Source organism: Ovis canadensis, chromosome 4 (assembly GCF_042477335.2).
Source record: "Ovis canadensis isolate MfBH-ARS-UI-01 breed Bighorn chromosome 4, ARS-UI_OviCan_v2, whole genome shotgun sequence".
NCBI classification, from domain to species: domain Eukaryota; kingdom Metazoa; phylum Chordata; class Mammalia; order Artiodactyla; family Bovidae; genus Ovis; species Ovis canadensis.
In genome coordinates this window covers 27,247,368-27,263,627 of record NC_091248.1, presented here as the reverse complement: position 1 = coordinate 27,263,627, position 16,260 = coordinate 27,247,368, and the positions used below count along the sequence as shown (strand labels likewise).

At 41.4% G+C, this 16,260-nt stretch overlaps 1 protein-coding gene across 1 annotated transcript in view; it reads right to left on the bottom strand.

Moving 5' to 3' along the window:
* Positions 1-16,260, bottom strand: part of ASB4 (ankyrin repeat and SOCS box containing 4) — an 86,029-nt gene continuing 69,769 nt past the window's right edge. Inside the window, exons 4-5 of the mRNA XM_069587465.1 lie at positions 3,700-3,813; positions 1-2,536 (exon numbers count right to left, since the gene is read on the bottom strand). Of these exons, the coding sequence (XP_069443566.1) occupies positions 2,348-2,536; positions 3,700-3,813 (303 nt within the window). The 3' untranslated portion in view covers positions 1-2,347. The remainder of the gene's footprint in view (positions 2,537-3,699; positions 3,814-16,260) is intronic.

Here is a 16,260-nt window from a genome sequence, read left to right as displayed (position 1 = left end):
TATGATTCAGCACAATTTCTTTATTATCGTTAAAACACTTTTTTTGTTCTCAAAGCAATCCCCTGTTTTTTATTTGTGTTTACCCTTTACTTTCTTTTGACAATATTATTTATTTACAGGCATATCTTCTCATTCTCTTTCTTTTTTTTTCTCAATGTGGAAGAAACGTGAATCACGTCGAGTTCTTTAGTCTAACTGCTGAGAAGCCAGTTAGGAAAAAGTCTCATCAACAGAAAACTCACAGCGATGAAAGGAAAGGGAAGAGCTTTATTTAAGTCCTCTAAATGAAGGTGCAAAGATGAGGAGAAACGACTTTAAATCTACAAATAAACCATCCAAAACGAGTTGTTCTGTATCATACACTAGATTAACACAGAACGCCTAAGCACAGCGGGCAGCCTGAGAAACGTTATTTCCCCATGCAAGGAACATCCTCTCTCCTTTCGTCCTCAGCCTCAGCATTACCGCTGAAGTCAGGATCACAAATATTTCTCCAGAATACTCCTGAAACTAGTGGGGGGTGGGCGGCCGGGGCGGCAACAGCTCCACCTGGCATTCTAGAATGCGTTCTACACCACTTGCTGCAAGTAAACTGTTTTTTTTTTTTAAGATCATGTTTTATATGACTAGTTCACACATATACAGTATTCTATTCCATAATACAGATCTCATTTCCGTACAAAATATTCCTCCCAAAATATCTGAGTAGAACTGATACTTTAGAAAGGTTATTGCATCTACATTATTTTTCCTACACAGCACCAGGAGAATGCAAATCCCAAGAGGTGAAGCACAGTCTAGATGGCAGGCGAGTGGAATATTTGACTTCGTTTCTACTCAAAACTCAAGCCTGTAAACTTCAACAAGATGGAGAAACATACACATGTACATACACCCCAGCCCTGGAAAAAAATCCTGCTCACAACTGGCAAATAGATTTACCTGTGCTTAATTACTTCTGATGTAAGCTGTAAAACGTAATGCTGAAATTCTCCGAGCATATCTAAAAGTGACTACTAGCAAGAACAAATACGTGAGGTGAAAAGCGGCCTCATAAACCATGAATTCCAAAGGTTAGCCATCTACATTTCTCTTTCTGCAAACCGTTAACAAAACTGATTAACACACTAGCCTTTCCAAGTTTCTCAAACTCCTACTATTTTCAAAGTGTCTCTACGTGCTTTCTGCACCCAGCCATTACCAGCAAAATTCTCATCTTCTAGCTAAAATGCTTTGAAATGTCAGTCTCTTACATGAAAAGACTGAAGTAACCAAACTAAGTCCTTTCATACATTTCCGTGCACACTTTTTCTAAAACTTCTTTGTGACATACATGGGAGCCATCGAGTGCGCAATATTTTCCCCAGGGAACCTGGGACAGTACAATGCAGCAAATGATACAAAAATAAAAATATCTAGACGTGCCAGGAAACTGAAAGTGAGTCCTTTTTCATGCACACTCACAGCAGCCTGAGATCCCCTCCACTTCACACTACCCCTTCACTCTTTATCATCAGGCTTCAAAGAAAACCACACTTCATATCAGAAGCATGACTTTGAAAGGCAAGCACTGAGAATGAATCTGCCTCTGCGCTCCTGCCCCTGACACCTGCCCCTGCAGTTCCCAGCTTAAATGTCTGGATCCTCTGCTAAAGTATGACGTCCTGGGGGGCTGGAGTCCTTGCTTCGGATTCAGCTTTGCGTCTCCGGTCCTGGGCTCAGTGAGAGTGCATTAATATGAATATTTCGACTTTCAAGTGGATCGGTCTTTGGTTTTCACTTCTAATTTGCTTCCAAGATCCCCTCGTTCTGACTATGTTCACACTTTCTTCACTGAAAGTAAGTTGAGGAGCTCGGTATGGAGACAGGGGTGGGCAAAACTAGCAACAGCAATTTCTGCTAAGTGGGAGAGGGTGGAGGACACAAAGATTAAGAGGCCTATCACAAGCCTTGCATGTTGGCAACTGAAGGGTAATGTAAACTTCTTACTGATAAGGGAGAGAAAATGAGGTTGGTTGTAAGAAAACCTGGGTCCCCTCTCAAATGAGATAATATATGAAAATTTTTACAAAATTATAGCAGGTACCAAGTAAGTGGACTATACACAGTATTACTGTTACATCAGTACCTTCTGAATATGCGTTTATTTTTGAGAATACCTTCACTTTACTTCTTGTCTATTTCCCTTCACCATGATACCCTAGGATTAATGACACAGTGTCTGCAAAGTGTTTTTACGTCCCTGAGGTGTTATAATCAGCGCAAGTACCATTTTATTTATGCAAACTGTGTCTACCCAGCGAGTCCACTTAAAGATCTAGGATTGGGAACTTCTGCCTCATAAGGCTTAATAAATGATTCCCTCCGGCTCTAAAAGCAAGTACTTTTTCAATGACAATGGGAGGGAAAGCAAAGGAATTACTCTGTGACATCTGCTGTGTAACGCTCTTCGAATGGCGCATCTTGATAAATGCATGAGAGTCCTTGGAGAGTTACTGCACACGGTGAAGAGAGAGTGGTAAAAATCCCAGTGTCTCTGAAAAAGAAGGCAAGACATGTTATCAGAACAGCCTCCCCGTTTACATCAATAGAAATCAACAGTGACGTGTTTAGTCCCTACTTTATACCTAATGGCAGCTTTCCACCGTCTCTGATGGTGAGGCAAAATTAACCATGAATAACAACGCTAAGACAGCTTAAGCAACTTTTCAAAGCTAAGGCAGCAAATAAGTAGCAGAATAACATTGCATCTAAGCCATTGGCCTCTAAGCCCAGTGAGCTCTGCACTCTGCCTAACACCTCTCCCATGTTGGGGACAGCTGTGGTGGCTAAAACCAAGAAGGCTAGTGAAATAGCTGGTTCACAAAGACAGCAAAGTCCGTGTGTGGCACGAGGACTCAGCTTTGCAAAGCTTTCTGCATGAGTCATCACAGAGGTTTTTTTTTTTTTAAATCTTACGTTATGCACATTTTTGCCACAGTTTTATCCATCTGTCTCTTTATTTATTGATGGCTGCGCTGGGTCTTCTTTGTGGCGTGCGGGCTTTCTCTAGTTGTGCTTCAATCGCTTTGGCCTGAGGGCTCTGGAGCTGGGCTCAGTAGTTGTGGGGCACAGGCTTAGTGGTCCTGCAGCACGTAGGATCCCAGGGATCCATCCCACACCAGGGATGGAACCAACATCTCTCACGTTGGCAAATGGACTTTTAACTACTGGACTGTCAGGGAAGTCCCACAGTTTTTAATACTCTGCTACCTGCTTACTAAAGACTTCAGGATATTTAGAAGTGAATGAAAATAACCTATACAAAGCAATTTATTAAAGTCACTTTTATAATCTATACAAAACAGTTTAATCTGCTGGTAAAATGCTATATGAGCAATACCAAATGTTGTTGTTGTTGTTGTTATTAAATTCATCTAAATTGATGGGGAAGAAAGTAAAACTGTCAACTTTATATAATTATTCAACTTGCCCCTTGATGGAGAAATTCCCAAGATGCTCCCAAGTGTTACATACCTATTTATTTATCTCTTCTCACACCTGCATTTTATAACCCTTTGTCTCATATTGGAGTGGCATTCTCTAATTCTTAAAGCAGTCTCAAAACCCATTGTTTTAAAATTAGAGTTTCCTGTACTTCCATTGTGTTCTGGAAGTCCTGGGGAGTGAAAACCCAGAGGAAGTGAATGGATGCTTTACCTCCAAGTCATCATCAGGGATAGCTCTTTTCCACTTCACGTTCCACTTGATGTGTTCATAGGCGTTAACAACAACTTCAATTGCTTTGGGATATGAATGGCAGGCCTGTATCACCTACAGAGACACCGTAGAGTTTTATTTGTTCAGTGCACATATATGATTCATCCATTCCACTCTCAGAGACATCAAGACTTCATGGACCTATAAGCCTCCTTTTAGCCCTGAAATGCTCTGACAAAGTCTCAAGCTTTTAAGTATTCGGACACACTGCCAGCTCCCGTGGTAGATGGGAGGATTAAAATAACATAAGACTAATTTCCTTCATCATTCTGGAGAAAGTAAAAAAGAGGTTTCTAACAAAGAAGATGGAAGTCTGATGAAATGCATGCCCTGCCCGTAACTGAAGCAATTTTGAGAGAGGCTGATCTTAAAATACACTTCCAGCGGTCTGGGAAACGCTTCTAGTTCTATAGAAAGTTTTATTAGCAGAAAGCTGAATATTCATAAACCAAGAACTTAAGCCTACTGGTGACTATGAGGTAATGCAAAGTGTAGAGTAGCGTGAATGTTGATCAAAGGCATCTTCCCAGCGCAACGCCTGAAGAGGACCTGTGTCATACACCAAACTACACTCACAGCTATTTTCACCTTCATCAGCAATAAAAGAAAGACTGCATGAAGATTCGCTCTTTCATGAGCATGCTCTGTTCAACAGTTCATTGGGCAACCACCACCACCACCACCAACAAAACAGAAAGCTGAGTCCAGGGAGCCAGCATCTCCATCAGGAGACAGAAGATTTAGCTTTAGGTTTTAGACTAAACTGAATATTTAACTAACTTCTGATGGCACCATGAAATCTGGACACATCTGACCAATCAATCATGCAGCCTTTATTAAGTGACAATGGAGGGATATAGGAGACATATCCCAAAAGTAAAATATATTGGTTTCTGGTGAGAGGCTTACTATAAGAATGAGAAGCAAAAACACGTAAATGGAACAAGCGAAGATCAATGAAGATATATGGTTGGTTCACATATGTAAGTATTAAATTTGAAAAACAGGGATTATAGAAATTCCAAGAAGGAGAGCTGTGTGACTGGGGCTAAGCAGGAAAGATTTCTTGGAGGAGATGAGCGCAACTGTAGAACCTAAACGGTAGCAAGGGGTGTGTATGTGTATATGCAGTCATGCCCGCCTGCATGCCCTGAGTCCTGCCTACATGTGTAGCGTCAGCAAACATAACAGTTGTCTTGAACCAGACTCGCTTCAAAGGGTATAAAGAAAACACCACTGTATTATTTCCGCTTGTCCTGCTCACACTAACTTACTGCCTAGAACCCTTCTCCATTTCTGACATGACACCCTGGGCGGGACTCACACCTGTTTCTACTTAACTTTTTCTAGACAGGAGAAAAATGTCATTTCAGTAATAAAAATGTTGATTTTACTTTAATAACTGAAACTCTAAATTTTATTCAGAAGTTTCGCCTCTCCCATAGCCTAGGCTCATTTCAAGCTGCAGTTGGAAAGAAGGTACCTGTGGATGTGGGATAATAGGAAATACATACTTGATCTTTGTTCTGGTTCCTAACACACAGAGCTCCTTAAATGGAGCTCCTTTACATCATTCAATTATTCTAATGAAGTAACTCTCAATGGGGCTCCTAGAGAGAATTTAAGAATTCTTAAATTTTTAAAGAGATGGGAATACCAGAACACCTGACCTTCCTCCTGAGAAATCTGTATGCAGATCAGGAAGCAACAGTTAGAACCAGACATGGAACAACAGACTGGGTCCAAATCAGGAAAGGAGTATGTCAAGGCTGTATACTGTCACCCTGCTTATTTAACTTATATGCAAGAGTACATCACAAGAAAGGCTGGGCTGGAGGAAGCACAGGCTGGAATCAAGATTGCTGGGACAAATATCAATATTCTCAGATATGCAGATGACACCACCCTTATGGCAGAAAGTGAAGAGGAACTAAAAAGCCTCTTGATGAAAGTGAAAGAGGAGAGTGAAAAAGTTGGCTTAAAGCTCAACATTCAGAAAACTAAGATCATGGCATCTGGTCCCATCACTTCATGGGGAAACAACGGAAACAACAATAGGCTTTATTTTGGGGGGCTCCAAAATTACCGCAGATGGTGACTGCAGTCATGAAATTAAAAGACACTTACTTTTGGGAAGAAAAGTTATGACCAACCTGGAGAGCATATTAAAAAGCATAGATGTTACTTTGCCAACAAAGGTCCGTCTAGTCAAGGCTATGGTTTTTCCAGTAGTCATGTATGGATGTGAGAGTTGGAATATAATGAAAGCTGAGTGCTGAAGAATTGATGCTTTTGAACTGTGGTGTTGGAGAAGACTCTTGAGAGTCCCTTGGACTGCAAGGAGATCCAACCAGTCCATCCTAAAGGAAATCATTCCTGAATAGTCATTGGAAGGACTGATGCTGAAGCTGAAACTCCAATACTTTGACCACTGATGCAAAGAACTGACTCATTTGAAAAGACCCTGATGATGGAAAAGATTGAAGGTGGGAGGAGAAGGGGACGACAGAGGATGAGATGGTTGGATGGCATCACCAACTCAATGGACATGAGTTTGAGTAAATGCTGGGAGTTGGTGATGCACAGGGAGGTTGTCATACTGCAGTCCATGGGGTCGCAAAGAGTAGGACATGACTGAGCGACTGAACTGAACTGAACTGAGAGAGCTTTGAGATGTAGACTGGTTACTGGAAAGACCAATCCTTGATTACAGGCTTGGAACTTTTACACACCTTGCTTTCTACCACCAGGGAAAGACAGAGGGGCTGGAGACTGAGTTCAACCACCAGTGGCCAATGATTTCATCAGTCATGCCTAATGAAACTTCCTAAAAGATAGTGTTTCAGGCAGCTTCTAGGTGAGTGAGCACATCAACGTACTTGGACGGCGATGTGCTCCAAAAGGGCATGAAAGCTCTGTGTACCTCCCCATGCCTAGCCTGATGTATCACCTCTAATTGTCTATTCCTGAGTTTTACCCTTTATGATAAACCAGTATGCCTACCATTAGAAAGTGGGCATGGCTCTGCACTTAATTAACTTTTTGAAGGAAAATTTCTTCCTAATTTCCTGGTCCTTCTGAACCTCCAGCTATTGTTTTTGGGCAAAAGTCACAAAACTGGTTTTTCCCACCTTTACAAGTCCTTCTTAGGTGGTATGGCATTGCATTTTTCAGTGTGAGGTGGTAAGTACCCAATATCTTGGGACTTCAAAAAAAACTAAGATGGAAGGATGATCATTTGAATACCAAGATCAGCCCTGATTTATCTTTGGAAGGAATGATGCTAAAGCTGAAACTCCAGTACTCTGGCCACCTCATGCAAAGAGCTGACTCATTGGAAAAGACTCTGATGCTGGGAGGGATTGGGGGCAGGAGGAGAAGGGGACAACAGAGGATGAGATAGCTGGATGGCATCACTGACTCGATGGACGTGAGTCTGAGTGAATTCTGGGAGTTGGTGATGGACATGGAAGCCTGGCGTGCTGCAATTCATGGGGTCGCAAAGAGTCGGACACGACTGAGCGACTGAACTGAACTGAACTAAATTGTGTGTGTGTGTACCAACGTCACCTGACTAAAGGGCCCATTTCAGGAAGATAAAGTTAAGAGCAGGTAAGATAGAACCAGCTGACAGTATAACTAGAAGGTCAGCTTGAAGAACATGGGACTGACCTAACAGGCATTAGGAAGCTACATATTTACATCTAGCTATGTCATCTAGAAAATTACATATTCTTAGAAAAGGAAATGGCAACCCCCTCCAGTATTCTTGCCTGGAGAATCTCATGGGCAAAGGAGCCAGGCAGGCTATAGTCCTTGGGGTTGCAAAAGGACCACACACGACTTAGTGGCTAAAACAAGCAACAACTTAAAACATACTCTTAATAAGAAAGGGTTATATTCAATCAATTCATCCCACGGGGAAGCCTTTATTGAGCACTGGGTTAAGCACTGCGACAGTAATTCTGAGTTCACATCCTGCTTTTGTCATCAAGGAGCTTACAGCCTAGTTGAAGAGAAAAAGACATAGATATTTCAAAGAGTTCAAGAGCAATGCATGTCAGTAAATAATAAAAGACTAACTTATTAATTAAAAGATCATCAGTGTCTCTTGAGCACCATGACCACAAAGGGAAAAACAAGGCTATCAAGGGATGGGAGTGCACCAAATGGCTTGTCAGCCAGCTTCCCTGTTAGTCATGAGAAGGAAGGGTAACTGAGGCTGCGAGAAAAAATAAGTAGGGTTTAATGAATAATCAGATACAGAGAGTATTGAATGCAGCTTTGAAGCCTGAGATCAAGCACAAATAGGGTACCACCCACGGAAATGAGAAAACGGGAAGGGCATTCTCATCTTAGGATGGTCAGACAATGAACAGAAGGTATTTCCTATGTTATGTCCTAAGGTTGGTTTAAAATGTACATGAATAGATACCCTAATGAGAAGGTCAAGATGGAGGGGGAGATTTGTGAATCACCAAACAATGTGCTGGTCAGGCTCTGCTGCTGCTGCTAAGTCGCTTCAGTCAGTCGTGTCCGACTCTGTGTGACCCCATAGACAGCAGCCCACCAGGCTCCCCTGTCCCTGGGATTCTCCAGGCAAGAACACTGGAGTGGGGTGCCATTTCCTTTTCCAATGCATGCAAGTGAAAAGTGAAAGTGAAGTCACTCAGTCGTATCCGACTCTTAGCGACCCCATGGACTGTAGCCCACCAGGGTCTTCCACCCATGGGGTTTTCCAGGCAAGAGTACTGGAGTGGGGTGCCATTGCCTTCTCCCAGTTACACTCTAAATGAATATAAACAGAAAAGGTAGAGGACTGTGGTCTGAAGCTTGATGAATCCTAATAGGCAGGAGAGATGATGTAGGAAAAAAAATTACAGCTACCATTTTTGAGAACTTACATGTGCCATGGCCTGTGTTAAACATATGCTGAATTTTCCAACAACCCTATGAGGTTAGTCTTATAATTATCTCTGCATGACAGACTTAAAATCAAAGGCAGAAAGAATATAAATTCAAGTGTATTTAGCTAGTAAATGACAGAGATAGGATTCAAACCTAGGTCTGTGTGACTCCAGAAGTCAACACTAAGTTGAATCAAAGTGGTGAGACTGGCCACCCATGTCTTGTTCCTAATCTCAGAGGAAATGCTTTCAGCTTTGCACCACTGAATATGACGTTAGCTGTGGGCCTGCCATGTGTGCCCTTTATTATATTGTGGCATGTTCCCTCTAGGCCTTCTTTCTGGAGCGCTTTCCTCATACATTAATATTGAAATCTTATCAAAAGCTTTTTCTGCTTCACATGGTATGGTCTTAGGAAGCATGGCCTCACCTGAGGACTATGTCAGTCCCAACAAATAGACTAACCAGAAGGGGTCTACCAAGTAGAGGTTTAAGTCAATTGTGTGCCAGAAAATGTTCAACAGGCATTTTGTAAAAAAAAAAAAAAAAGAATTGTACACATATCTATATGTATATAAGTTTATGTTTTGCTAATATAAAGAATGGGAAGCCCACAATTCACAAATAATAAAATATGCAATATGATTTATTTTCTATTCCATAAGGCCAACTGGTGCTCTCTAAATGCTTTGACTATTTTTATATCAATTTTGTTTAGACGTAAGTTGTGTTCAGAGCTAGTCTGTGTCTGCAACTGGAGAGTGTCTGTAGTTCCTATGTTTATATCGGTTGATATTTTTATTACATTAAGTAGCAATTGCTTCACAAATGGGAAGCAATGAAGACACATGGGAAAGTCACTCATTCAATGACATAAGGACTTTTATGTGGAAGCATTGAATAGTTTTTTGAATACTGGAAGCAGATTTTCTCAATTTTTTGCACTATTCACAATGTAAGAGCTACAGACACCACACACTGCAAATTTTTAAGTTTAATCTACATTAGTAACATTCTCTCCATTAATTTTGGAAATTTAGACAACAAAGAAATAAGTCAAGGTCTGAATGGTAACATTTGCTGGTTTCTGTGGTGTAAACACTTGCACCATGGCCTATGTAAAGTGACCAACATGAGTTCTCTGAATATATGGTAGGGAAGAGGTGTACAGTAGCATCATTATATGTTTTCATCAAACAGCTCCCATATATGCAAATAATATCAAGAGCATAGATATGCCGAGTGAAATAATCAGGAGGTATTAATAATACATTTTGAGTTTTTGTTTTGAATATGCTTTATTTGTTGTAGGTTGGTATGACTTGATTTTCAATAATGTTTGCATTTAACAATCAGCTCGCAAAACTCCTGGTAATTTAATAATCAATTTTTGCAAGCTACAGCAAGCCAGTTCTAGCACACAATTCCTTTCAACTGTCCCTGCATTTAAGAACTGCAGTGCAGACTAAACGTACATACCGAAGCTCCAAACCAGCTAAGGAATCATCCTGCCCAGTGGTGGGGTCCAGATGTGCACAACATAAATACTAGTTTAATGAGAAGATCCATTCACATACATATTCTGGGTACAGTGCACAAAGTTGAGCTGATGACAATATTTCAGCTAGGTCTACATAAATAAAGAATAATCCTCTATCATCAACCCCTAAGGGTTGGAGTCAGACTTCCATTGCTATGAGACCTCTGAAGAGTCAGCATTTCTGAGTCTATGGAAAGTGTAACTAGAAGGATTTCTCTATGGGTACATGGCTGTCAAGGTGAGGAGGTAATTCTTCCAGGACCTTGGTCTTGGGTAGTTTAAATGAGGCAGATGTGGCCACTCTTTTCTGTAGTTGGGATGAGAATGGCAGATATGCAGCTCTGTGGAAAAGAGACAGACAAACCCGGGGCTGACTGACTGCTCTGAACACTAGTTTATAAGCTACCATAACAGTGTCAGAGACTGTGAGGGTTGCAAAGGACCCTTTAGTCCAGTCGCTCAGTCAGGTCCAACTCTTTGCGACCTCATGAATCACAGCACGCCAGGCCTCCCTGTCCATCACCAACTCCCGGAGTTCACTCAGACTCACGCCCATCGAGTCCGTGATGCCATCCAGCCATCTCATCTTCGGTCGTCTCTTCTCCTCCTGTCCCCAATCCCTCCCAGCATCAGAGTCTTTTCCAATGAGTCAGCTCTTCGAATGAGGTGGCCAAAGTACTGGAGTTTCAGCTTTAACATCAGTCCTTCCAAAGAAATCCCAGGGCTGATCTCCTTCAGAATGGACTGGTTGGATCTCCTTGTAGTCCATGGGACTCTCAAGAGTCTTCTCCAACATCACAGTTCAAAAGCATCAATTCTTCGGCACTCAGCCTTCTTCACAATCCAACTCTCACATCCATACATGACCACAGGAAAAACCATAGCCTTGACTAGACGGACCTTTGTTGGCAAAGTAATATCTCTACTTTTCAATATGCTATCTAGGTTGGTCATAACTTTTCTTCCAAGGAGTAAGCGTCTTTTAATTTCATGGCTGCAGTCACCATCTGCAGTGATTTTGGATCCCCCCAAAATAAAGTCTGACACTGTCTCCACTGTTTCCCCATCTATTTCCCATGAAGTGATAGGACCAGATGCCATGATCTTAGTTTTCTGAATGTTGAGCTTTAAGCTAATTTTTTCACTCTCCTCTTACACTTTTATCAAGAAGCTTTTTAGTTCCTCTTCACTTTCTGCCATAAGGGTGGTGTCATCTGCATATCTGAGGTTATTGATATTTCTCCTGGCAATCTTGATTCCAGCTTGTGCTTCTTCCAGCCCAGCATTTCTCATGATGTACACTGCCCATAAGTTAAATAAGCAGGGTGACAATATACAGCCTTGACGTACTCCATTTCCTATTTGGAACCAGCCTGTTGTTCCATGTCCGGTTCTGACTGTTGCTTCCTGACCTGCATACAGATTTCTCAAGAGGCAGGTCAGGTGGTCTGGTATTCCCATCTCTTTCAGAATTTTCCACAGTCAAAGGCTTTGGCATAGTCAAGAAAGCACAAATAGATGTTTTTCTGGAACTCTCTTGCTTTTCCCATGATCCAGCGGATGTTGGCAATTTGATCTCTGGTTCCTCTGCCTTTTCTAAAATCAGCTTGAACATCAGGAAGTTCATGGTTCATGTATTGCTGAAGCCTGGCTTGGAGAATTTTGAGCATTACTTTACTAGCGTGTGAGATGAGTGCAATTGTGCAGTAGTTTGAGCATTCTTTGGCATTGCCTTTCTTTGGGATTGGAATGAAAACTAACCTTTTCCAGTCCTGTGGCCACTGCTGAGTTTTCCAAATGTGCTGGTATATTGAGTGCAGCATTTTCACAGCATCATCTTTCAGGATTTGAAATAGCTCAACTGGAATTCCACCACCTCCACTAGCTTTGTTTGTAGTTATGCTTCCTAAGGCCCACTTGACTTCACATTCCAGGATGTCTGGCTCTAGGTGAGTGATCACACCATCATGATTATCTGGGTCATGAAGATCTTTTTTGTACAGTTCTTCTGTGTATTCTTGCCATCTCTTCTTAATATCTTCTGCTTCTGTTAGGTCCATACCATTTCTGTCCTTTATTGAGCTCATCTTTGCATGAAATGTTCCCTTGGTATCTCTAATTTTCCTGAAGAGATCTCTAGTCTTTCCCATTCTGTTCTTTTCCTCTATTTCTTTGCATTGATCACTGAAGAAGACTTTCTTATCTCTTCTTGCTATTCTTTGGAACTCTGCATTCAGACGCTTATATCTTTCCTTTTCTCCTTTGTTTTTTGCCGTTCTTCTTTTCACAGCTATTTGTAAGGCTTCCCCAGACAGCCATTTTGCTTTTTTGCATTTCTTTTCTATGGGGATGGTCTTGATCCCTGTCTCCTGTACAATGTCACGAACCTCATTCCATAGTTCATCAGGCACTCTACCTATCAGATCTAGTCCCTTAAATCTATTCCTCACTTCCGCTGTATAATCATAAGGGATTTGATTTAGGACCCTAGGGATTATCTAATACCTTTAACTTGAAGATAAGGAAATTGAAACCCCAAGAGGCACACAAAGAGAAAGCATGGTTTTAGGCCTTTTCAAATGTAGTCTGATAACCTTATTTTAATCCTTAAGTAAAATGAATGGTTTAAGAACACAAATCTTATTGCACAGACATCTGGAATAAGAAACATTCTTTATTATAATCATTACAGTAATTATAGGCTGGATTTTGTTGAAATTTCAAAATAGTTCCCTTTTTAATGCAAAGATGTTAATAATAATAATGAAAACAGCATCCATCAAGACCTCTATATACATCCTTCCCTAAAGACTCCCAGATACATGCTTTCTGGAGGAATATACCATGGTGAAAAGTACGCAGGTAATCAGATGAGTAATCCAAAATGAAGATTTTTTTTAAATTTAATTTAATTTTTTAAAAATTTTTTTTCGGTTTTTTATTTTTTAAATTTTAATATCTTTAATTCTTACATGCGTTCCCAAACATGAACCCCCCTCCCACCTCCCTCCCCATAACATCTCTCTGGGTCATCCCCATGCACCAGCCCCAAGCATGCTGCATCCTGCGTCAGACACAGACTGGCGATTCAATTCTTACATGATAGTATACATGTTAGAATGTCATTCTCCCAAATCATCCCACCCTCTCCCTCTCCCTCTGAGTCCAAAATGAAGATTTAAATGTAAGAGTTACCAGGACGTAGACGCCAGGTGAAATCAATCCAAGGCCCGAGTCAAAAGTACACTTGTACAGGAATTCCAAAAACAAAGAGCATGGGGAAGTCAGGCAGCCTGTAGTTCAGGTGCCCATTCAGAACACTGACTTCTGAGCTGCATCAATTCCCAGGCTACACTCACTCTTCATGGAAACCACACTGGTTAGGCTTAAAGACACAACGCCCACATGCCCAGGACAGGCAATCCGGCTTTAGGAATTCCTTACCTCCCGCTTCCTGCCAACACATTGAACACAGAGGAGACGTGGCCAAAAGTTAACTCTTCTCTTGTACACACACTTTATTTCTCACCTAGGGTTTCCTGATTTAGCAAATAATAATAATAATGTAGGGAGTTTTTAGGATAAATATGGCCTCAGTAATGCATGGGACATATTCATACTAAAAGTTACTTTTTACTGATGAATTTCAAATTTAATTGAGCATCTATATTTCGTCTGGCAACCCTGTTCCCAGCCTATATTCAGAAACAGTTCAAACTGAGTTATGTATGCTGTGCTAAGTCACTTCAGTCATGTCCAACTCTTCACGATCCTGTGGACTGTACCCTGCCAGGCTCCTCTGTCCATCGGACTCTCCAGGCAAGAGTACTGGAGTTGGTTGCTGTGCCCACCTCCAGGGGATCTTCCTGACCCAAGGATTCCAGGCCTTTGATGTCTCCTGCACTGGCAGGTGGCTTCCTTACCACCAGCGCCACTTGTATACAGGAATACAATTCATTCATAGTTCAGGAGCCTAACTTCATACATTTGGTGCTTCGGTTTGCACCTGGAGTACTCCCATATATCACACGGAGATAACTCACCTTTCATTAGGATAAAAAAATTTCAAGTAGTCCTTCAACATCCGTCTTGAGACACACAAAGTCTAAAGCCTGCCTGAAGCGTTGGGTTTTGCTTACATTGACTAGCAAGTTTTCTGCTGACAGAAGATGGTGCTCACGGCAGGAAAGGCTCCTTTTAGCCTGACAGCCTCCCAACTCTGTGAGCGGACACGTCTAGCTTCTTCCAGAACTAAGACAGCTGGACATGCCTTCTTTAAGTCTCAGTAATCATTTCACCAGGCAACAACAGAAAAGAGATGCTTGAGAAAGCAAACTCTAAATCATCTCTCTGCAGTGACTCCCAGGAACCTTGATCACCAAATGAGGAGGGATTGGTGTGGACCCAGAAGGCAGAAGCTTCCTCTTTCTCTTTGCAAACCCGGGAGACTTCACCTTTTGCACATCTCCGGTGTCTCTATTCTCCCTTCTTAGAAGAAGAGTTGGACAAAAGGTGGCAACTGGAGAGACCTTAAGACCCTTCCCCTCATCATCTGACCCCTAAAAGCATAAATCAGAAAACAGATTCAAGGTAAATCTCCCTGCCACCCTTCCAATACAAGTGCCACCTATAAGCCACTTCAGCAGAGAAATTCTAAAGCTATGTCTGCCCTTTTATATTGATATCTTTGTGTGCAGAAAGGTACTTGATGATCAAGGAGACTGCTTATACCCTGGGCTTCATATGCAGAATGGTTCAATGGCAGAAATCTTCTTTATCTCCCCCAAACTTTTACATACCTTTTCCTTCCCCAGAAAATGTCTTTCTTGCCCTACAAGAAAACCCAGTCTTGGCTCCCTAGGGTATCACTTCCTTCTGAATTATGCTGAAGGAAAAAAAAATCAAACGTCCTTCTGTACCCTGGAAAGCAATTGCAGACCCTATAATTCTTTTTTTTTTTCCCTTTATGTAATTTATACATAAATTACATACTGGTGGCTTTCCGTGAAATACACCCTCTACAAATTTGTTTTGTATTTGGAAGACAGCATCTTCAGCTCTGACCTTGTTCCTTGTAAATAAGGAAACTGAATTCCCCATCCACAAGAGAACAAATCACTTTATCTTCTGGATAAATGAGTCAGTCATACTTGTTGTAAAGATGACTTTCTCTTTGGAAAGTCGGGCTGTGGAGTAGTTGTTCTAAATCACTTTGAAGCATCTGCATATTCAATTGAATAGTTTTTCTTTCGTTTTCCTTTGGAAAGGGGCCAGTTCTCTTATTCAGTCTATCGGGTAGCAACAAAAACATTTAAAATACCAACCATCTACCAGTAGCCAACTGAATCCTTAAATCTCTTTAGCATATGGCCAAATTAGAGGAACTCAGAGGAGCAAAAGAGAACTGAATCAGATGGCAACCACATAGAGTGTTCCCTGGAACATGTAATTTTATATTATTCTACAGGTGAGTGAAGCTGCTAAAGTAAGGCTGGTAGGAAAGACTCCTACAATGGACCAAGAGTACATTTTGGGAGGAAAAGGAAAGGAAGAAATTTTGTTGAGCACCTACCAGCCTCAATGGTCTACATGCCTTACTCACTGCTCAGACATTCCTGGAAAGCTAGTATTTTTAATCTTTGTTTTCTCTTGGTTCTGAAAGATTAAGGGATTTCAAAATCACGCGGCCAAATGAGAACTTATACCCACAGTTAGTTACTAAGCCCCTCTTCCTACTTCCCTTGCTGTTATCTCTCAGAAAATTGCCTTTGTGAACAGGACTTAAGATCTTCTTCACATTTGGAAGATTTCTTGTGGGAGAACAGAAACTCCATTTAAAGACCTGTCCCCTCTAGTCTGGCACTTTTTTAAAAAGCATTAACTTCAGTTTCAATACAGTTTGTCATTGTAATTGTCTTACCAGCCTCAAGAAGTTACATGTCGAGGAGAGGGATGTTCTACTGTCCAGAGCCATAGGCAGATCCGGATAGCTACCAGTCCTTTCTGCACCACAAGCCGAGGGGGGAATCCCAGAAGGCAACATCTCAATTTTAG